This window comes from Culex quinquefasciatus, chromosome 1, assembly GCF_015732765.1.
Source record: "Culex quinquefasciatus strain JHB chromosome 1, VPISU_Cqui_1.0_pri_paternal, whole genome shotgun sequence".
Lineage (NCBI taxonomy): Eukaryota > Metazoa > Arthropoda > Insecta > Diptera > Culicidae > Culex > Culex quinquefasciatus.
In genome coordinates this window covers 8,594,087-8,618,457 of record NC_051861.1, presented here as the reverse complement: position 1 = coordinate 8,618,457, position 24,371 = coordinate 8,594,087, and the positions used below count along the sequence as shown (strand labels likewise).

The 24,371-nt window shown below is 38.5% G+C and overlaps 1 protein-coding gene across 1 annotated transcript in view; it reads left to right on the top strand.

Annotated features, from left to right (window-relative positions):
• The first annotated feature begins 2,961 nt into the window (after nucleotides 1–2,961).
• Nucleotides 2,962–24,371, top strand: part of LOC6050342 — a 184,766-nt gene continuing 163,356 nt past the window's right edge. The window contains exons 1-2 of the mRNA XM_038249785.1: nucleotides 2,962–3,693; nucleotides 23,011–23,686. Coding sequence (XP_038105713.1) covers nucleotides 23,510–23,686 — 177 coding nt within the window. The 5' untranslated portion in view covers nucleotides 2,962–3,693; nucleotides 23,011–23,509. The remainder of the gene's footprint in view (nucleotides 3,694–23,010; nucleotides 23,687–24,371) is intronic.

The window sequence follows — 24,371 nt, the reverse complement described above, 5'->3', positions numbered from 1 at the left end:
AATTCAAAGCGTTGCTTTGAACGCAAGATAATACTTTACCGGTACAAATGAAAAAGGAAATGTATAATAAAAACACGAAATTAAAAAAAATTACAATTGATTATGAAAGACCTTACACGAAAAAATTTCATTGAATTTTATCTACAAAATTTTTATTTTACCATTTCAAATATTCTTGGTCGACGCGTCGCTTCCAACCGATCCGTCACATCTTGCGATAATTAGCCTTGTCATTTTTGATTGCATTGATTTGTATCACTCTAATAAAATATCTGTATGAACTGTAGTTTTGTCTGTATGCTACTGTCGCAGATAGGGTGGGCAATTATGATAGAATTTGAAGAATTTGCAAAACAGTGCAAAATGTGATAGAGAAATGGCTTGTGACCATTTGAAATGTTAGTGTTGAAACTCGAATGTTTCTTGATTTCCGTTAGACAACGAACAATCTTGTGAATTTCGGAAATCGAATGGAATGATACATTGTGGGTTGAATTTAAAATTATTTTTTTTTATCTTTTTGAATATAAAGTTGGTGAAGCAATAACAAAGAATACAGAATAGATTCACTCATTTTCTTCAACTCTGGAGTTTTTTTTTGAAAAGGACCAATAAACGAAATTTTCAGTTTTTGCTTTTTGGGTGTTTTTCAATACCCCTGACTCAAGGCGGTTCTAAAAACACCCAAAAAGCAAAAACTGGAAATTTGGTTTATTGGACCTTTTCAAAAAAAACTCCAGAACTTCTGTTTGTTCAAATGCCGATTCGAATAATGGCCTATCTACAATCACTTAACTTAGAAAATTTCACTTAGCTTAGGAGTTTGAATCAATGGAAATGAATCTGATCTTCTACAATGAAAAGGAATAAAATTAGAAACTTGACGTATGGTATGGAAAATTTCAAAATCTACGGTAAGTTGACGTTTCCATATCAAAGGTAAACAAACAACTGCATAGCAACGTATATCAGCCCAGCAAATTTTCTAAGTTGATTGTGGATGACGGCCGTAAGTTGTGTACATTTTCTAAGTTTTACTTTATTTAACTATTCTAAGCTAAGTGATTGTAGATAGGCCATAATGGTGAATTATTGTTATATTAATAAATGATGGATCGTGATTGCACACAAACCAAAAAGGAGTCAATATAAAAAGTGTCAAATTACCGTTTGATTAGTATTCCTTAGCGTTGAAAATGAGAGTTTTGTTAATTCCCCGAAATCTTTAAGTTTCATTGAAACTTTCGTTTTGATATTAGGGTAATTCTCCGCCAACTCACACAGCAGTTGCCCCGACCCCTCTTCGATTTGCGTGAAACTTTGTCCTAAGGGGTAACTTTTGTCCCTGATCACGAATCCGAGGTCCGTTTTTTGATATCTCGTGACGGAGGGGCGGTACGATTTTTGAACATGCGAAAGAGGTGTTTTTCAATAATTTGCAGCCTGAAACGGTGATGAGATAGAAATTTGGTGTCAAAGGGACTTTTATGTAAAATTAGACGCCCGATTTGATGGCGTACTCAGAATTCCGAAAAAACGTATTTTCATCGAAAAAACACTAAAAAGTTTTAAAATTCTCCCATTTTCCGTTACTCGACTGTAAAATTTGGAACATGTCATTTTATGGGAAATTTAATGTACTTTTCGAATCTACATTGTCCCAGAAGGGTCATTTTTCATTTAGAACAAAATTTTCATTTTAAAATTTCGTGTTTTTTCTTTGCAGGGTTATTTTTAGAGTGTAACAATGTTCTACAAAGTTGTAGAGCAGACAATTACAAAATTTTTGATATATATACAGGGTTTGCTTATAAACATCACAAGTTATCACGATTTTACGAAAAAGTTTTAAAAAGTTGGTCGTCATCGATCATGGCCGTTCATGGTCACCCGCGACAGACACGGACGACGAAACAAAGAGAAACGCAAAAAGTAACTTTTTCAAAACTTTTTTTCGTAAAATCGCGATAACTTGTGATGTTTATAAGCAAACCCCTTATGTCTATATATCAAAATTTTTGTAATTGTCTGCTCTACAACTTTGTACAACATTGTTACACTCTAAAAAACAACCCTGCAAAGTTAGAAAAACACGAAATTTTAAAATAAAATTTTTGTTCTAAATGAAAAATGACCCTTCTGGGACAATGTAGATTCGAAAGTACATTAAATTTCCCATAAAATGACATGTTCCAAAATTTTTACAGTCGAGTAACGGAAAATGGGAGAATTTTTAAAACTTTTAGTGTTTTTTCGATGAAAATACGTTTTTTCGGAATTTGAGTACGCCATCAAATCGGGCGTCTAATTTTACATAAAAGTCCCTTTGACACCAAATTTCTATCTCATCACCGTTTCAGGCTGCAAATTATTGAAAACACCTCTTTTTCGCATGATCAAAATGGAAGGGGTACCGCCCTCCGTCACGAGATATCAAAAAACGGACCTCGAATTCGTGATCAGGGACAAAAGTTACCCCTTAGGACAAAGTTTCACGCAAATCGAAGAGGGGTCGGGGCAACTTTTCCCGATTTCGTGTGAGTTGGTAGAGAATTACCCATTAGTTTGTTTGATGATTTATTGATTTGAATTATAATTTCATAAAAGTAAAACAAAACTTATTCTAATTGTAATTTCAGAGAAAAGTAGTTTTACAGCTAATCTTATGCAATGCATACAGATAACACACCGATTTGCTCAACCATCTGACACCCCTTTTTGTCACTGTGTTTATAAACAAGCTGCATCGCACCACACGCACACAACCACAACTAAAACTCAACCTGTCAAACTTCCTTGCTCTGTATTAGTACCCAACACCTCTTGTGCAAAACACACGCGAAAGAGGTGGAATCTTTGCTTTGGTAGTGGTGCCGCAGTAATTTCGCTCTCTCTCTCTCTCTTTTTTCTGTGTGTGTGGGGGAATCTCCTCACAAGCTCTCCTGCCTCGGCCAGCCAGCGACCAGTCAATGCTTTTCCAACTTCGGTGGGTTGCGGTTGGACGGCGCGATTTCTCTCCGTGTTTTTTGCGAAATTGTTTTAGAGAAAAAAAAGTTTTTTTGCGGACGAGTGACTCTATTTTTTCCCGATTGTTTGTTACGGACGAGAACTGTCAGACTGGATTGATTGGTGTCGAGCTGGATTCTTCGTTTTTGGAATATTCGTGTGGTGAGAGAGAATAAAAGTGAGTGATACCTTTTGCTCGATTTTTTTTTGAGGATGAACAAGAGCACCGATAAAAGTGAGCAGATAAAATTTGCGTCGTTTTGAGAAAATTAATGAAGAAATTTGCCCAGCATCCCGCAAGATGAGGAAAAAGAAAACTCGCCCGGAAAATGCCTCCAACAATAGTGGATTTTCCGTTGCCGTTGCAATGAAATTGGGAGAAGAAAACTGAAATCGTACGAAAATAAAGCAAAAAAAAAAGAGGCCAAAATTGGAATGTTGTGTGTGCGAAATAATTGCAATTTCACTGGGCTTTTGGAATTGAGAAAACGGAAAAGAAGCTGAGCAGTTTCAGTGTTGGTGTGTGTGTGCACTCAGAGAGGTGGAAAAACAACGGTGAAAAGTCGGGAAAATGACGACGGCGAAAAGATGGAAGAACTGAGCGCAAGCTGTCAAAAGCCAAGTTTTCGTCGAAGGAAGCTGTGTGGATTATTCTTCAACGAAAACACCGCAGAAGGAGAGAAAAATGTAAGCTTGCTTTGATAGATTCCACAAGACGAAAGAAAATGGGAAAATTCTTCCGACAACGCCGCATTAAAAGGCGAAAATGGGAGAAAATTCCATTTAAGAAAAAGAAGAAAGCAAAAAAAAAACGCATCTCATAAACAACAACAACAACAACAACGATTAAAGTGCATTTTTCCGAGGGCGAGCGATCGTGTCGAAGAGTGCATTGGCATTAGAGCTTAGGCGTTTGGGCAGCAGTGAGAGAGAGAGAGAAAAAGAGGCAACAAAAGAGAAGACAGCGCCCCCTTTTGCCTCCTCCCTTTTATTGTTTTCTTCTGCCAAGAACGACTTTGGTGTAATTTGATGGTTGTGTGTAAATTAGAATGGGGAAAAAAAGTTGTTGGTGCTAAACGAGGGGACGGATGTTAATTGGAAAATGGAATGGGATCTGATTAGAAGTCGTGGGTTAATTTGGGTTAGCTGGGAGAAAAAATGTGTGAGTTGGAGAAGATCGTGAAATTTTGTTGATCTTTCCGGGAGCCTAAATCTTCAATGTTTATTCTCAAATGCGTTAATATTTTTTTGTATGGTCCCAAGGTTAAGAGTCTTTTGAAACGGTTTCAAAAACATTACAAAAAAATTTACGTCTAAAAAAACATTATTGCTTTAATGTTCTAATTTTTCCCGCGTTTGGAAATTAATTTGGAGTAACATTTACGCTCTCTAAATATAAAAATATGTGTCTTAAAGAAAGCCTAAAATATTCCAAAATCGAAACTTTTAGGGTACGTTATCCATTAGTAGGCCCCTTTCCTATAGTGGACCGTCTGAAGGGTTTTTGATGAAAAAATCAATAAAATCACAATTTCAAGCATATCTACAAATCTGTTATGTGGCATGTTCAGCATAATTTAAAAAAATGTTGACTTACATTGAATCGTCCGTTTTCACCAAAATAAATGTTTTGAGTTCGACATCTGAAATCAGCCTAGTGGCCATTTTCACAACAAAACTGCATTTATATTTTATGATTGAATTAAATATACAATCATTTTTTGACTGATTAATTGACTTCAGCAAGTCAAAATAATGTAATTTTAAGGGACTTTTCTAAAATAAAGCGAAGAACTGCTCAATTTCGAGCAAAAATTAGGGGGGTTCAATAAAAAACAACGGAAATCCAAACTTTTCCAAAAGTGGCAACTGTTAATTAAACCTTCAAAATGAAGTAAACTGTGTATTTAAGCAAAAGTTTCTCTTAAACATACACTAAATCCCCCATGTGCGCTCTTTTTGGGGGGGCGCACACCGGGGGAGAGCGCAATTCGGGGGAGCGTTATTTCGGGGTTTGAGCGCAAACGGGGGGAGCGTTATTTCGGGGTTTGAGCGCAAATCGGGGGAGCGTTATTGCGGGGTTTTGGCGTAAAATGGGGTTTTCTTTTTAAATGTACTTTATTTACATATAAATGAAACATTTGTATAAGGGGTCATCCATAAAACACGGATAAGGGGCCATCCACAAATCTGGGTATCCAAGAACTCCCGGAAGTCATGCCCTAGATATCTACTTGATCAACGGGTGTCTATATGGGTGTATTAACCATCGGTATAGCTTCAGGTAGCTTCAGTGAACCACGATGGATCTTCTGGGTTACGTTGGATTGTTATGGGCCCTCCAGGAACTCCCGGGAGTTATGACCTGATGATCTACCTGATCAACGCGGGTCTATATGGGTATATTAATCATCGGTATAGCTTCAGGTAGCTGCACTGAACCACGATGGATGCTCTGGAGTTCGTTGGATTGTTATGGGTCCTCCAGGAACTCCAGGAGTTATGACCTGATGATCTACCAGATCAACGGGGTCTATATGAGTGTATTAACCATCGGTATAGCTTCAGGTAGCTCCAGTGAACCACGATGGATCTTCTGGGTTACGTTGGATTGTTATGGGCCCTCCAGGAACTCCCGGGAGTTATGACCTGATGATCTACCTGATCAATGGGGGTCTATATGGGTATATTAATCATCGGAATAGCTTCCGGTAGCTTCAGTGAACCACGATGGATATTCTGGGTTACGTTAAATTGTTATGGGTCCTCCAGGAACTCCCGGGAGTTATGACCTGATGATCTACCAGATCAACGGGGGTCTGTATGAGTGTATTAACCATCGGTATAGCTTCAGGTAGCTTCAGTGAACCACGATGGATATTCTGGGTTACGTTGGATTGTTATGGGCCCTCCAGGAACTCCCGGGAGTTATGACCTGATGATCTACCTGATCAACGCGGGTCTATATGGGTGTATTAATCATCGGTATAGCTTCAGGTAGCTGCACTGAACCACGATGGATGCTCTGGAGTTCGTTGGATTGTTATGGGTCCTCCAGGAACTCCAGGGAGTTATGACCTGATGATCTACCAGATCAACGGGGGTCTATATGAGTGTATTAACCATCGGTATAGCTCCAGGTAGCTCCAGTGAACCACGATGGATCTTCTGGGTTACGTTGGATTGTTATGGGCCCTCCAGGAACTCTCGGGAGTTATGACCTGATGATCTACCTGATCAATGGGGGTCTATATGGGTATATTAATCATCGGAATAGCTTCCGGTAGCTTCAGTGAACCACGATGGATATTCTGGGTTACGTTAAATTGTTATGGGTCCTCCAGGAACTCCCGGAGTTATGACCTGATGATCTACCAGATCAACGGGGGTCTGTATGAGTGTATTAACCATCGGTATAGCTTCAGGTAGCTTCAGTGAACCACGATGGATCTTCTGGGTTACGTTGGATTGTTATGGGCCCTCCAGGAACTCCCGGGAGTTATGACCTGATGATCTACCTGATCAACGCGGGTCTATATGGGTATATTTATCATCGGTATAGCTTCAGGTAGCTTCAGTGAACCACGATGGATCTTCTGGGTTACGTTGGATAGTTATGGGCCCTCCAGAAACTCCCGGAAGTTATGACCTGATGATCTACCTGATCAACGGGGTCTGTATGGGTGTATTACCCATCGGTATAGCTTCAGGTAACTTCAGTGAACCACGATGGATATTCTGGGGTACGTTGGATTGTTATGGGTCCTCAAGGAACTCCCGGGAGTTATGACCTGATGATCTAGCTGATCAACGGGGTCTATGTGGGTATATTAATCATTGGTATAGCTTCAGGTAGCTTCACTGAACCATGATGGATGCTACTGAAGTTACCTGAAGCTATACCGATGATTAATTCATCCATATAAACCTCCGTTGATCTGGTAGATGTCCAGGTCATGACTTCCAGGAGTTCCTGGACGACCTATAACAATCCAACGTACCTCAGAGTATCCTTCGTGGTTAGGTGAAGCTACCTGAAGCTATACCGAAGATTAATGTATTCATATGGGCCCCGTTGATCAGGTAGTTCATCAGGTCATAACTCCCGGGAGTTCCTGGAGGACCCATAACAATCCAACGTACCTCAGAGTATCCTTCGTGGTTAGGTGGAGCTACCTGAAGCTATACCGATGATTAATGTATTCATATAGGCCCCGTTGATCAGGTAGATCATCAGGTCATAACTCCCGGGAGTTCCTGGAGGACCCATAACAACCCAATATGGCGAAGGGTATCCATCGTAATTCATGAAGCTACCTGAAGCTATACCGATGGTTAATACACCCATATAGACCCCGTTGATCAGGTAGATCATCAGGTCATAACTCCCGGAGTTCCTGGAGGACCCATAACAATCCAACGTAACCCAGAATATCCATCGTGGTTCACTGAAGCTACCTGAAGCTATATCGATGATTAATATACCCATATAGAACCCCGTTGATCAGGTAGATCGTCAGGTCATAACTTCTGGGAGTTCCTGGAGGACCTATAACAATCCAACATGGCTAAGGGTATCCATTGTGGTTCACTGAAGCTACCTGAAGCTATACCGTTGGTTAATACATCCATATAGACCCCCGTTGATCAGGTAGATCATCAGGTCATAACTTCCGGGAGTTCCTGGAGGGCCCATAACAACCCAACGTAACCCAGAAGATCCATCGTGGTTCACTGAAGCTACCTGAAGCTATACCGATGATTAATATACCCATATAGAACCCCGTTGATCAGGTAGATCATCAGGTCATAACTCCCGGGAGTTCCTGGAGGACCCATGACAATCCAACGAACTCCAGAGCATCCATCGTGGTTCAGTGAAGCTACCTGAAGCTATACCGATGGTTAATACACTCATATAGACCCCGTTGATCAGGTAGATCATCAGGTTATAACTCCCGGAGTTCCTGGAGGACCCATAACAATTTAACGTAACCCAGAATATCCATCGTGGTTCACTGAAGCTATCGGAAGCTATACCGATGTTTAATACACCCATATAGACCCCCGTTCATCAAGTAGATATCTAGGCATGACTTCCGGGAGTTCTTGGATACCCAGATTTGTGGATGGCCTCTTATCCATGTTTTGTGGATGACCCTTATACAAATATTTTATTTATATGTAAAAGTACATTTAAAAAGAAAACCCCATTTCACGCCAAAACCCCGCAATAACGCTCCCCCGATTTGCGCCACTTAGAGCGTTATTTGGGGGGAGCGTTATTTCGGGGTTTGAGCGCAATTCGGGGGGCGCAAAACGGGGGAGGCGCAATCGGGGGGAGCGTATTTAGGGGATTTAGTGTACAATAAATGCTTGTTGTAATCAACCTAAACGCATATTTTTTTTCAATCATGAATATAAATACACTAAATCCCCTAAATACGCTCCCCCCGATTGCGCCTCCCCCGTTTTGCGCCCCCCGAATTGCGCTCAAACCCCGAAATAACGCTCCCCCCAAATAACGCTCTAAGTGGCGCAAATCGGGGGAGCGTTATTGCGGGGTTTTGTGAAATGGGGTTTTCTTTAAATGTACTTTTACATATAAATAAAATATTTGTATAAGGGGTCATCCACAAAACATGGATAAGAGGCCATCCACAAATCTGGGTATCCAAGAACTCCCGGAAGTCATGCCCTAGATATCTACTTGATGAACGGGGTCTATATGGGTGTATTAAACATCGGTATAGCTTCCGATAGCTTCAGTGAACCACGATGGATATTCTGGGTTACGTTAAATTGTTATGGGTCCTCCAGGAACTCCCGGAGTTATAACCTGATGATCTACCTGATCAACGGGGTTCTATATGAGTGTATTAACCATCGGTATAGCTTCAGGTAGCTTCACTGAACCACGATGGATGCTCTGGAGTTCGTTGGATTGTCATGGGTCCTCCAGGAACTCCCGGAGTTATGACCTGATGATCTACCTGATCAACGGGGTTCTATATGGGTATATTAATCATCGGTATAGCTTCAGGTAGCTTCAGTGAACCACGATGGATCTTCTGGGTTACGTTGGGTTGTTATGGGCCCTCCAGGAACTCCCGGAAGTTATGACCTGATGATCTACCTGATCAACGGGGTCTATATGGATGTATTAACCAACGGTATAGCTTCAGGTAGCTTCAGTGAACCACAATGGATACCCTTAGCCATGTTGGATTGTTATAGGTCCTCCAGGAACTCCCAGAAGTTATGACCTGACGATCTACCTGATCAACGGGTTCTATATGGGTATATTAATCATCGATATAGCTTCAGGTAGCTTCAGTGAACCACGATGGATATTCTGGGTTTGTTGTTATGGGTCCTCCAGGAACTCCCGGGTTATGACCTGATGATCTACCTGATCAACGGGGGTCTATATGGGTGTATTAACCATCGGTATAGCTTCAGGTAGCTTCATGAATTACGATGGATACCCTTCGCCATATTGGGTTGTTATGGGTCCTCCAGGAACTCCCGGGAGTTATGACCTGATGATCTACCTGATCAACGGGGGCCTATATGAATACATTAATCATCGGTATAGCTTCAGGTAGCTCCACCTAACCACGAAGGATACTCTGAGGTACGTTGGATTGTTATGGGTCCTCCAGGAACTCCCGGGAGTTATGACCTGATGAACTACCTGATCAACGGGGGCCCATATGAATACATTAATCTTCGGTATAGCTTCAGGTAGCTTCACCTAACCACGAAGGATACTCTGAGGTACGTTGGATTGTTATAGGTCGTCCAGGAACTCCTGGAAGTCATGACCTGGACATCTACCAGATCAACGGAGGTTTATATGGATGAATTAATCATCGGTATAGCTTCAGGTAACTTCAGTAGCATCCATCATGGTTCAGTGAAGCTACCTGAAGCTATACCAATGATTAATATACCCACATAGACCCCGTTGATCAGCTAGATCATCAGGTCATAACTCCCGGAGTTCCTTGAGGACCCATAACAATCCAACGTACCCCAGAATATCCATCGTGGTTCACTGAAGTTACCTGAAGCTATACCGATGGGTAATACACCCATACAGACCCCGTTGATCAGGTAGATCATCAGGTCATAACTTCCGGGAGTTTCTGGAGGGCCCATAACTATCCAACGTAACCCAGAAGATCCATCGTGGTTCACTGAAGCTACCTGAAGCTATACCGATGATAAATATACCCATATAGACCCGCGTTGATCAGGTAGATCATCAGGTCATAACTCCCGGGAGTTCCTGGAGGGCCCATAACAATCCAACGTAACCCAGAAGATCCATCGTGGTTCACTGAAGCTACCTGAAGCTATACCGATGGTTAATACACTCATACAGACCCCCGTTGATCTGGTAGATCATCAGGTCATAACTCCCGGGAGTTCCTGGAGGACCCATAACAATTTAACGTAACCCAGAATATCCATCGTGGTTCACTGAAGCTACCGGAAGCTATTCCGATGATTAATATACCCATATAGACCCCCATTGATCAGGTAGATCATCAGGTCATAACTCCCGAGAGTTCCTGGAGGGCCCATAACAATCCAACGTAACCCAGAAGATCCATCGTGGTTCACTGGAGCTACCTGGAGCTATACCGATGGTTAATACACTCATATAGACCCCGTTGATCTGGTAGATCATCAGGTCATAACTCCTGGAGTTCCTGGAGGACCCATAACAATCCAACGAACTCCAGAGCATCCATCGTGGTTCAGTGCAGCTACCTGAAGCTATACCGATGATTAATACACCCATATAGACCCGCGTTGATCAGGTAGATCATCAGGTCATAACTCCCGGGAGTTCCTGGAGGCCCATAACAATCCAACGTAACCCAGAATATCCATCGTGGTTCACTGAAGCTACCTGAAGCTATACCGATGGTTAATACACTCATACAGACCCCCGTTGATCTGGTAGATCATCAGGTCATAACTCCCGGGAGTTCCTGGAGGACCCATAACAATTTAACGTAACCCAGAATATCCATCGTGGTTCACTGAAGCTACCGGAAGCTATTCCGATGATTAATATACCCATATAGACCCCATTGATCAGGTAGATCATCAGGTCATAACTCCCGGGAGTTCCTGGAGGGCCCATAACAATCCAACGTAACCCAGAAGATCCATCGTGGTTCACTGGAGCTACCTGAAGCTATACCGATGGTTAATACACTCATATAGACCCCCGTTGATCTGGTAGATCATCAGGTCATAACTCCCTGGAGTTCCTGGAGGACCCATAACAATCCAACGAACTCCAGAGCATCCATCGTGGTTCAGTGCAGCTACCTGAAGCTATACCGATGATTAATATACCCATATAGACCCGCGTTGATCAGGTAGATCATCAGGTCATAACTCCCGGGAGTTCCTGGAGGGCCCATAACAATCCAACGTAACCCAGAAGATCCATCGTGGTTCACTGAAGCTACCTGAAGCTATACCGATGGTTAATACACCCATATAGACCCCCGTTGATCAAGTAGATATCTAGGGCATGACTTCCGGGAGTTCTTGGATACCCAGATTTGTGGATGGCCCCTTATCCGTGTTTTATGGATGACCCCTTATACAAATGTTTCATTTATATGTAAATAAAGTACATTTAAAAAGAAACCCCATTTTACGCCAAAACCCCGCAATAACGCTCCCCGATTTGCGCTCAAACCCCGAAATAACGCTCCCCCCGTTTGCGCTCAAACCCCGAAATAACGCTCCCCCGAATTGCGCTCTCCCCCGGTGTGCGCCCCCCCAAAAAGAGCGCACATGGGGGATTTAGTGTAAAGCTGTTTTCATGTTAAAAGTACCAAAAATGCTGAAGCCGTAATAATTTATAATAAATCAAAACTCTAATTAATTGTACTTAACTGAACCCATAATTGCAGTTTTGAAAAAAACGAAACTATCAAAATTACTTTTTTTAATTACTTCTATGTTAACAGTAGTTTTTGAACAACCAAAAAGTGGATGGTTCAATTCTCGTTCCGTTAAGGTTTTTTTTTTAAATGCAATCAAAATCGCAAAAAATGCATGAGAACAGTTTTAATTTAATGCAGATTCTGATATACTTTCATGCAGTTTTGTAGCAAATTGATGTGACCACCGTTTGGATGTGGCAAAACAAGAGGATCTAGTGTTGTTTCTGTGTTGTGTCATTTTGAGTAATTTTGTTACACGACAAAAATAAGATTGCTTAGTATTTAAAGGTTATTCTTATCAAATTTTGTTCTACCTTACTTGTTTTTTTTGCATTTTATTTTTATAACTTTTTTTTCCAAAAAACATCAAAATTTCTATGAAAATTGAAGTCTAATCAACTGAAAACAATCTTAAATGCATTTTTCTGCATTGTTTATCATACCTGGAGTTTGTTTTTTAAAGTTCCAATAAACCTAACAGTTTTTGCTTTTTGGTTGTTTTTGAAACCGCTTTGAGTCAGGGGTAATAAAAAAACACCCAAAAAGCAAAAACTGAAAATTTGTTTTATTGGACCTTTTTTTAAATGTTTAGAATTTTTCATGAAATTCTGAAGTACAGCACCGCAAAAAAATATTTTTCGTTAAAAAATAAAATTTTCCTCAATACTTAGATATTTTTGAAACTTATGAGATATTTTCGAAACTAATGATGACAAAACAACTGGAAAGGTGTGCAATGCATTTTAAAACACGTCATTTGAATTTTTAATACTTTTTTACTCACTATTTTTTGCATAAAATATAAGAAATTTTAGCAAAAACACAACCAACGTTAAACCCTGATTTTTTTTAAACATTGACAAAGTCACAAAAAAAACAAGTCAAACTTACAAATCTAACATTTTATAAAACATCAAATGCTGGGATGGAAAAAATCTTTTTGCTGATCAAAAATTGGTTGATAAATTATTTTAGATCGATGCTCGCTTAGAGCTAAACACTTTTCAATTGTTTGAAGTTGCGATAACTAATTAAAAAGTTATGGTTGAAAAATTGTTTTCGCATAACTTAGAAAAGTGGGCGGAAATAATCTTAAATAAAATCATGATATTCACCGTTGGATAGGTAATTTAACACCAAAACTCCCAAGTTTGAGAAAAAGGGGGAATTTATATGGAAATTTTTCTTTTATCTCGAGATTGGAACTTTAAAGACCATACTCTACTAAATGAAGATCTGGCAACCCTGGCAAAAAAATAAAAAAAAATTGGGCTAAATTTCCAAAAAATAAGCAAGGATGCACAGGATTTTTATACAATATAATTTTTTTTGGTATTTCCTAAAATTTTGAAATATCGATGATTTTTTGAAAATAATATTATTCAGTACAGTTACGTCTTTACCGATCTATGGTTCAAAAACTCAAATTTGTAAAATGATGAATAAGCCTTGATTGAAAATACATAAATCAATGTTATACGATGCATCCTTTATGTTTTACAATCAATTTAACAAGTTTTATTTTAATGAAAATCAAATGTTTTATTTGTAGCAAAATTTATTTTTGACGTAATTCCAAAAAAAATGGAATGAAAATTTAAATTGACCGTATAGGGGAACAGCATTTTATTTCATCGTGACTTAAATATTGCCAAATCAGCATTTCTCCGTTCAATAACAGCTCAGAAAAGGGGTTTTCTACTTAAATCGAGTGTTGAAAAGTCAATAGACAGCGAGGAAGCAAGTTTCTATCAAAAGTGTTAAGTTGTTTTAAAAGTGAAAATATTTATTTTTTTTTTAATCTAATCTAATCTAATCTAATCGAACACAAGCGCAGCCAGTCCGAAGAAAGCATCCTGGAAGAACTTGTGGTTAGATTACGTTCCAAGTCCTTTCTTGTCAATATTAATGATTGCATTACTTCCGAGTAACCCCGAATATGTATTGTAAAAATTAAAGCGGCCAGGCCTACTGCGTTGCATTAACCGCAAAGACAGATTCTGAGAACGGATCACATTTCACAAAATCAGAAAATAATTATTTTTTTTAAAGGGATTTTTTTTCATGTTTTCTTAAATTATGTATCAAATTCCTTTGAACTTGACACAATAAAAAAAAAACTGTGTCACATTTCTAGAAATAAGAATACCATCTTTTTTAATTTGACTAACCTCAACTTGTTGAATGCACTACTTGCACTCAGTTGTCGCGTTGCATAATACAAAAAGTACACTCATAAGAGATAGAACAACACGAAGAAGCACTTCCATCCCTCAAGGTTGCCCGCAGTTTATTTCTGGCGTCGACCCGGCGTCGGCGTCGTCGCGACTTGGAAAAAAGGTCGCATTTGCACCACACCACTGCGGATAGTTTTACTTTGATGTTTATAAAATTACACTTTAATTTTTTTTGGGACTGTGAGTAACAGCTTTGTCTTAAAATACCCTAAACTTTTTCAAACTGAGTTTTTTTTACCGTGTGTTACACCAGCTCACCTACGCATCAACGGCAGAAAATGTTGCATAATTTGTGTAGTTTGCCGCTCATCTTCATCATCATAACATTCACCACCCACCCTCAAGTTTGAAATGATGATGGAGATGATGGTCAATTAGAGGTGTTTGCGTGCTCATTTTAAGCCTTTCACTTTGCCGACAAGTCGCGCAGCGACTCTGCAACAAAAAAATCGATTCCCCAAAGTAAATCTCACCGGTACTTCCGAAAGGCAAAAGAATTTTTTGGTGTTTTTGGATGCGATCCAATAAATACAACGTCAAAAAAAGGCACATTTTATTTTGGTTTGTTTGTTTTTTTTCGCTGCCGCTACGGACCTGCTCTGACAAACCGAGGAAAACTCAATTTTTCACGTTCATCTCGGAATGGCGTCGTAGAATCGGTCACCACCACCACTGCTGGGTCAGTCGTCGTTGCTGGTTCTCTAATTAATCGCAGCTGAGAACGTGACCAATCAAGTGTGGTTTGCGGTGCACTCAAAGTCGCGATTTGGGATTTTTTTTGAAAAGAAGGTTTTTGAGACAGATCATGAGACAGTTGAGACAGTCGTGAAATTGGTTGAGACGGTCAATTCAACTGGGACAGCAAGAATTTTTTTGAGACGGCTGAGATTGTTGGGACAAATTAGACAGATAATAATGAAATATAACTGTTGAGATGACTAAGTCACGAGTTGTCTCATCTGTCTCATTTGTCTCATTCTTCTTCACGGTGACTTTTGTCTCAATTTAATTTGTGTTTCAAAAACTCAGTCATGATTTTTTTTGGCTTGTCTCACATGTTTAAGTCCCATCAATCTTGACTGTCTCATTCGTCTTTTCTTGTCACATTTTACTTGCCTGACATTTCACTTTATCAAGTGAAATGAGACAAGAATCGACGAATGAGACAGTCAAGATTGATGGGACTTAAACATGTGAGACAAGCCCAAAAAAATCACATGGCTGGGCTTTTGAAACACAAATTAAATTGAGACAATAGTGGCCGTGAAGAAGAATGAGACAAAGGAGACAGATGAGACAAATCGTGACTGCTGAGACAGTCGAACCAACAAAGCAAATCAGTTACCAATTTTGACTGTTGAATTGTGAATGATTGTGATGATTGTCGGAGATTTCGAGAAATCGAAGGTGGGACAGTTATGTCAGTTTGGGACATTTGCGACAAAGAGATCATAACAATATTAGAAACAATATTTGCTGCAAATTACATCTGAAAAAGCTGAGACAGTTCAGGCAATTAAATCACGAATTAGTTTGTGACAAACAAGATAAGTGAGACAGGTGGGACAGCTGAGGCAGATGATGCAATAGAGACAAGTAAATTGTTGACGTTATTTAAACCAATCAGATTCTGGAACACTTCAAGCAATCTTATGGGTGAGACAGTTATGTCAAATGAGACAGCTGGAATCTTAGGAAAAAGCTTAAACAATAGAGTTGGATTCGCAATTTACATAACATTTAAGCCAGCGATCATGTAAAAGAAGAAATTCCGAACCGACCGTCTTTAATTCGCCTAATTTCCACATCACACATTTTCCCAAAATTTGCCACACTTTTCAAGACATGCTCGAACGCACGTGAACAGGCAAAATTGTGTAATTGCAGCACACATCACGCCACTAACCAAGAAAATGCCCAAAAAAAAAAGAGGAAAAGCCCCAAACACATAAGACAAAGAAGCAAAAACTACTATCCAAATTAGCTGATTACACGGTTACGGAGAAAAGTCAGTCAGTCAGAAACGGACTGTGTTTGTGTGGCGTATGGAAATTGGTGTGTGCTCGATGGAGCCGAAAATAACCCCGGAAAGTGTCTTCGCGGTGTGTGGTGCATTAGGCCGCCGTGACTTGCACGCCGTAATTATATGGAAATTGTATCACTATTTCATGCGGCCAGTCGTGAAATAGAGACAGAGAGTGGGAGAGAGAGAGAGAGAGTTGTCTTCTTCCGAAGACGCTTCGACCCGGAATCGATGCCAGAGAGGACGTTATGGTCGCGATATGTAACGGCCTGTGGAACATAATCGTGCGTTGTATGGTGGAGGAGAATCGTCAACATCCAGTCGCAATCGATGCAGTCACGTTCGAGTTATGTCACAGTCGCGTTGCAGTCATGCAACAACCTAAAGATGTCGCAGTCAAATCACATCACCATTTTATCGAATTTGAATTCCCCCAAAAGATACCCAAAAACATTCCTCGTTTACCAAACCTAACTTCCAAAAATAGCTCGGTTTCAACTCCACCCAAGTGCAGTTCCAACATTCTGGCAGAACTCAAGAGCGGTTAGAATGTTGCACTTCTTGACACCCACGCGCGCGTGCCTCAACCAGCATAATCAGAACCACTTCGTTGACGCTTCTTCAGCTTGTTTTTCCTCCCTCGTTTCTTTGGTGGGAAATCGTGCCGAGTGACAATAAATTTTCCCCCGCGTTTGCTGCTACGAGCGACTTCTCGGTGAAGGAAAGAAGATTTAGAAACCATTTCCCGGGATTTCCCGCCATGCTGCGTGTTTTTTTCTCGTCTTATGGAAGACTGACTAATCTGCTCATCGTTCGTCAGACTCAGAAAGAGCGTTTTTTTTCTCAGTTTGGATTGCTTTGGATTGCTCCATATTTTGTAACCGTAGGAAGGTGTCACTTTGGGTTTTTGTTGTTGCATGCAACATCCAATCATGTTGCGTTACATGGTTACAAGACTGGCTCGTTTATTCTCATTTTTTGTATTTCTCTGATTTTGTACAGCCCGGGCAGACGGTAATAACAAAATGCCATTTCAATAACGGATGTTGTTAAAATAACAGAAAGTGTTATGGATTCTTCTTGAAAAACCCATTTTTGCATAAGGGTTGAATAACAGTTTATGTTATCACAACAAAATTTGTTATTGGTCTGATATTGATTGAAATCAAAAACAACTTGGGAATAACATTTTTTGTTATGGAAGAAAAACCAACTGTTATTAGGATGATAGGACTAGTTGTTAAAATAACAAAAAAGAATAATAAGATTTGCTCAAAGAGTTACTAAAAACGTTATTAGTCTTTTATTACAATAACAATCGAATAACAAAAAAATCATAACAACGAATAACAAATCTTCTAATAAATAACATAAAATGTTATTGCTCTAGTATTTTCAAATATCACAAAATGTTATTGCAAAGTTATTACCGTCTACTCGGGAGTGCTTCATCCCAATTTTATGATTCTCTATTCTGTGAATTTCCAACAATTTTTTCCTTGAAAGAGAACCCAAAGCTCTTCAACCGATTTGCCACGTGTCAAAAAAGCGAACAAAAAACCCCATAACTCAGAACCATTTTATTGGACGCTGAAAGCGAACTCAATATTTCAGCTTGGTCCATCAATGCGGTGTCGTGGCCCAATTCTTCTTGGACAGCATCCCACTACGATTCACACATCATGGTGTGCGCGCCCCTCAAACTCGTGACCTTTTTTTTCATTTGCTCACGCTCACTGGGAAGGGATTAGAAGAGAGCAAAACATACCGGAGGGTGGGAAATTCTGAGGAGAGAAAACGAAGTTTTCCTGTTTACTATTCTCGAAAAAAGAAACGAGCAGAAGAAGAAAAAAGTCGAAGAGGAAACTGCAGCTGTGCGAAGTGATTCGGGGTTATTTATAGCTGCGATGGTTGGGAAAAGGAGGAAAAGTGAGAAAAAATGTGTGGAAAACTCACTACTGTTTGGAGGAGTAGGTTTGAGATTGAGAATTGTTCAAAAAGGTATGAAGTATGAATTATTGTTATTAAGAATTAGCAACATTCAATTTAACTATTTGGTACATTGCAATTACTTTGAATAACAAAAAATCAAAAATGGTTTTAAAAATAACATTCAATTTTGGTTTGAAATACAAAAAAAAATAAACTACAATAGAAATCAGGTGAATATTTTTAAAGGGCTTTATATTGAATATTTGGCCCTTTTAAAATGTTAGTCTTGATTTAAAAATTTTGAAAGATCGGAAAATTTTACAAATGTTTCATATTTTAACATTGTAAATTGGATAGTTAATTGCTGAGATATCGACGTTAGAAAATGGTGGGTTGTTTGGGTGAGACTTGGAAAACATCAATTTTTATGTTTTTAAACTTTTGCATGGCAACAAAGTCCGAAGAAGCAAAATATAGAAAATTTTCTCAGCTTTTCACAAATGTGTTTTTCAAATGTGAGCAAACATGTGCACTAATTTCAAAAAAATGAAAAACTGCGACTATTTTCAAAAAAGTTACCTAAAAATGACCTTAACTTGAAAACGGTGCCTCTTATCAAAATTTCACTGATGTACTTTTGATTTCAAATTTGATTTAACATCGAAAAATGAAGTTGAAAAACTTTTGCGACTAATATTTATTTTTTTTATGAAATCAGTATTGATTAAAAAAATCATAACTCGGTCGAAGAATTTTTTACACAACCTGGAAATTTCTGAAAAGTTGGCATTTGATGTCCTCTAAAACATATTGAAAAATAAAAAAAAATAAAAATAAAGTTTGTTTTTTTGCAAATCAAGTTTTTGTGACAAAAAGATAAATAAAAAATAACCAAAAATTGTTTACCATATTTCTTTTTTTTCTGTGTAGTCCGTAATAATACCTACAACTTTGTCGAAGACACCAAATCTATCAAAAAATTCCTTCAAAAGATACAGATTTTTGAATTTTCATACATTGTTTTTGTATGGACAGCTGCTAAATTTGTATGGAAAATTATATGATCAAACTAATGATGCAAAATGGCTTCTTTGGGCATACCGAAGGCACCAAAAATGTTTCAGTCGTATAAAAAAAACAAAAATCTAAATTCTAAAAAAAAGACCGATTTGAAGTTGACGGTACTTTAAAGATCAGAATCAATCGAAATTACTAGCGCCTCCTTTCCGAAGCTTCTTTTTGAATATTTGACAAAAAATTATTTTATTTACTTATTTTTATTCTTGTTTATTTAACCCTCTACAACCTAACCCTGCCTTTAGACGGGATTTGATTTAAAAAAAAATTCACCAAAAATCTATTTTCAATCATTTTTTGATCTTTGAAAAGCATTGGAAACAAGAACTCTTAAAATTTAGAAAATGTATGGGTTGAAAGTTTTACTTGTTTGATGTGACTTAACTAATGTTTTAAAACATATAATTTTTTTTCAGTGTTCAACTTTGGCTGTGTTTTTTACTAATATTTCCTATATTTTAAGTAAAAAGAAGTATTCAGTAATTTTTGTAGAGTCCAAGACTATTCCTCACACATTTTGTTACAATTTAAATGTTAATGGTGTCATTTATAGCAGAAAATGTGAAAAACAAGCAAAAAATTGAAAAAGTGACTGTAAAAACATAAAAAATTAGATAGGCAAAATGAAATGATAGAAGGTGGTAGAAGGTCAAAGATTACGGAAAACAAACACAAATTTAGCAAGATAACTGCAAATTAAAATACTAAAAATGAGACAAGAAAAACATAAAACTAGAGAAGTAAAGTTCTTCGTAGAACAAAAATAGCTCTAAATGACTTCCTGAACACGAAAAAAATAAAAATCTTCAAAAAAAATTTGGGCAGTAGAGGGTTAATAATGAGGAGAAAATATATTTCTAAAATAATAAGCAACAAAAAATAAATTTACCCTTTGAAAACCATTTTTTAAATAGGTAATTCTCCGTTATATCGAAAAATGGAGCTCGGGTTTGACAAAAGTTACCCCTTAAGGTAAAGTTTGTCGCAAATTGAATAGGGGTCGAGGAAACTGCCTAAAAAAAAGTACCCTTCAAATTTGTTTTTGAGCATCATAAATATACCTGTGCGAATCTTTACAGCCCATTTATGTTTGTTGTGTTTTAAATTTTTCAATTATCTATTTTAAGATAATAGGATTTGCACGAATATTTTAGATGCAGAAAAGATTACTATATGATGCTTTGAAAATTCTGGAAAAGTCGAAAAAATGTCTGAATCATGCAAATCGTTCCTGAGTGGTCACCCTGTCTAAGCCTTAAAAGAGTCCTCGCAAGTGGAAAAACACTTTAAATAACCCAATTTTAATAGTAGTCTTTGCCACAAGTTCCACTTTTAGCTTTTTTATCACGAGGTACAGGTATCCACTGACGGTTTGATTACGACATTTGTGGATGACCCCCGGACAGATTCACGAACAGAAAAATGTATTTTTTTTATTTTTTTACTTTTTATATAAAATTCGAGTTCTGCGACTCCATTTTAGTCAAATTTGAATAATTGATTACGTATTAAATTACCGCCATTTATGTCGCCATCTTGGATTTAAAAATTCTTAATTTCTTACCTCAACAATAAAAAATTAGACAACTATAAAAAACTTTTTCCTGATTCGATTACTCCAGTGTTGCAAATCAGTGATAGAAAAAGCTATCATTTGATGATCTCTGCACCCAAAAATCCGAAAGTATAGAGCAATTCCAGCTCAAATCAGGAATTTTTCTGGTACTTTTTTACCCGACCCTCTCCGATTTCAATGAAACTTTGTAGACATGTTATCCTAGGCCTATATAAGCAATTTTTGTGTATATAAAGCCAATAGTACTCGAAAATAACATTTGAGGAGAGCGTAAGGTATTTAAATATCTTTGTATTTTGTAATTTAAATATTGCTGTATCTCGAAGCCGTTGCGTCGTATCAAAAAGTGGTCAAAGACAAACTTGTAGGAAATTGGACGGACTTTCTGAAAAAAATACACTGAAACAAAAATACACGCCAAATCTATGAGATTTTTTGATTTTTAAATCTACAACTTAAATATAAAGGTGATGTCACGATTTTTTTTCGTTCAAAATTTTTGAGGAAATAACCTAAAATGTTACCAAAAGACTGACAAAAATTGCAGTATGGTATGTCTCTCCTAAAAAAATACAAAAATCATTTACTAAAACTGTTTTTTTGAAAAGTGGTCTAAACGTCAACATTTCGCATCGATTCTCCAGACAATTTTACATAAAAGTCTCCATATTGACCATTGTCCTATGTCCAATCCGTGGGAAGATACAGCGGTTTTAAAAATAAAAATGTTGAAAAAACGAGTTTTTTGTTGTTTTTGGCAATTTCTATAGGACAGACTTGGTTTTTCAGTCTCGTAAATATTTTTACCGGAAAGCTCGTCTAATTTCCCATAAGTTTGCCTTTAACAGCATTTCAATTGGATGTAAGGGCTTACAGATATAAGCTTAATTGCATTGCTAATAACTGAAAAAGAAAATTTATTTTTCAGTGTGGTAGAAACTAGGATAGTAAATTTGCTTACGTAAATTATAAAAACGATATTTTTCAAAAAGCTGTCAAAGACAAACTTATGGGAAATTGGAGCTTTCGGAAAAATATTTACGAGACTGACAAAACAAGTCTGTCATATAGAAATTGCCCAAATTACAAAAAAACCGTTTTTCAACATTTTTATTTTTAAAATGTTATCTTCCCAAGGATTGAACATAGGGCAATGGTCAATATGGGACTATATAAAATTGTCTGGAAAATTGATTCCACTACTGGTTTTAAAAATGTTGACGTTTAGACCACTTTTCAAAAAACAGATTTACTAAATGATTTTGTATTTTTTAGGAGAGACATACCATACTGCATTTTTGTCAGTTTTAGTAACATTTTAGGCTATTTCACAAAAAGTTTAACGAAAAAACGTGACATCACCTTTAAATTTAATTTTAGACTAAAATCAAAATCTCTTGTGTCTCGTGATTTTCAGTGTATTTTTTCTTTCTCTGTCACTCTCTCACCGCTGAGTCTCTAAATCTCTCCGAAAACTGCAACGAAAGAACGCGAGATGGCGATTAAGAGCTGACCACGCATGACGTCCCGTTCAAGTGCACTATGAATTATATGCAGAAAGTGCATTTTTTCTTAAGATTTTTTTTTGTAAAATTAAATTATTAAAAAAACTGAATTTAGATAAATATGAAATCATATTATTTTTGAGTATTTTTTTTTAGATTTTTCACTTTTCAACGTGTTTAGGTAGATTTTGCCTGATATTGATTAAAACTATGTATTGTAAAAGGTTAATTAACCGACTTCATAATACCTTCAATCTTATTGACTATCTTGATTGATTAATTCGTCATCCACTGAGATTCCCTCCCCCGAAATGATGGATTCGTTCCAATTAAATACCATACTTTACTGCAAACCCCTTCCCGGCAAGCAAACAAATCAATCCCCAATCATACTTAAATATTTACCCTCAACAGTTATGTTATCTTATCTTGGTGGGAGAGCTGATTGCAACGTGCGCACATTGACGCAGGTGTCCTCGTGCAAACAGTTATCGCGAAAAAAAAAACACAATCTTTGTAAGTGTGTATGGGTGCAGTTATTAAATCGAAGATCAAAGTTGTTTGATAGGCTGCTTCGAGCGCTTTTGAAGTGTGGGGGTTACTGCAGGACTCAACACGATAAGATTGATTGTTTGCTCATGACTTTTTCTTCTTTTTTTTTCTCAAATTTCAGACCGCCACAGAACGTCAGTGACAATCGATCGAGCCAGAAGTGTGGGTTGGTGCGAGTGAATTTCCAACAGTTTGGGGCCAGAGCAACTGTCGAAGAAGTACACAAAAGCCGCACTGTCAAGTGTCAAGTGTCGATAACGGGGAAGCAGTAGGTAAATTTGGAACAACAAAACGTGTTCTAAGCCGCCAAAGGGAGCGTAAAAAGGTCAGGAAGTTTGGCGGAAAGTGAACCCCGATATCAACGCGCGCGCACTTCGAGGAAAGTTTTCGAGGAAGTGTTTTGTGGAACAGAACCGACCACAAATCGAAAAAAAAGGGGTTCGCACGTAAGGTTATGAGCGCCTGTTCGCGGGTCGTCGTCAAGTGCAACAACCCGGCAAGGTCGCGGCCAAATTCTGTCCCGCGGTAGTGTTGGTGAGGTCGGCAATCGTTCGGAAGGCAAAAGTGGTGGTAGTTCTGCAGCCGCCGAAGCAGGTGCCAGTGATTGTGAGCTGATAACGATGAACGTGGGACAGCACACGGGGCCCGGGCCGCCACTGAACCGGAGCGGCTGTTCGGACCGCTCGGTGACGGGGCCGTCCTGTCGGGCGCTGCGGACGGCCGTTTCGGCGCTCTACTGTCTGGATGACTTCCACCGCGAGAAGATCGGCGCCGGGTTCTTCTCCGAGGTGTTTAAGGTGAGTTGGGTCGGGGTTTTTTTTTCAGATTTTGGAAATCATAATCTTAAGGTGAAACGGGAAGCCTGCCTCAAAAGCCAGTGAGAAGATAAATAAATTCGAAACATGTTATGTAACTCAACGACAAAAGCCAGTTAAAATAAAACGATTCTTCCTCAATATCCCGCAAAACCGACTTCAACCGAAGCCCCGAGCAGAACTAATGGCACAACAATGCCGTAGCGCGGTGCCTTAATTCGTTACAAATTTCACTTCAAAGCAGTGATTGAACACTCGCCTCCGGGTTCTCATCAGCCCATCAGTTTCGAAGTCGATTCATGGCTTCACTCGCGTGTTTGCTTACGGCTCAATAAAATTTAATCCACGGCGGCGACTTTTCCTTCCTTTAAAAACTACGCCAGATTGTTAATGAAAGCGATTAAAATGTGCGCGGTTTTGCTAAATGAAGTATCGAGAAAATGGCTCGGAAGAGAATCAATTTCCTGGCGAGCCTCGCCAGTGGCCGTCACGATTCGAGGAAGTTTCCTCTTCTAAGGGCGGCACGCCACGAATTGGTCTCGCGATTGCGGGTAGAATTAATCAGAGTTTGAACGAACAAAGGCGCAACAATCGCGCACATTCGTCCTTGGGAAAACGCACGCGTTTAAAAAGTACACAACGCGACAACTTCGAACCTAAAAATAAA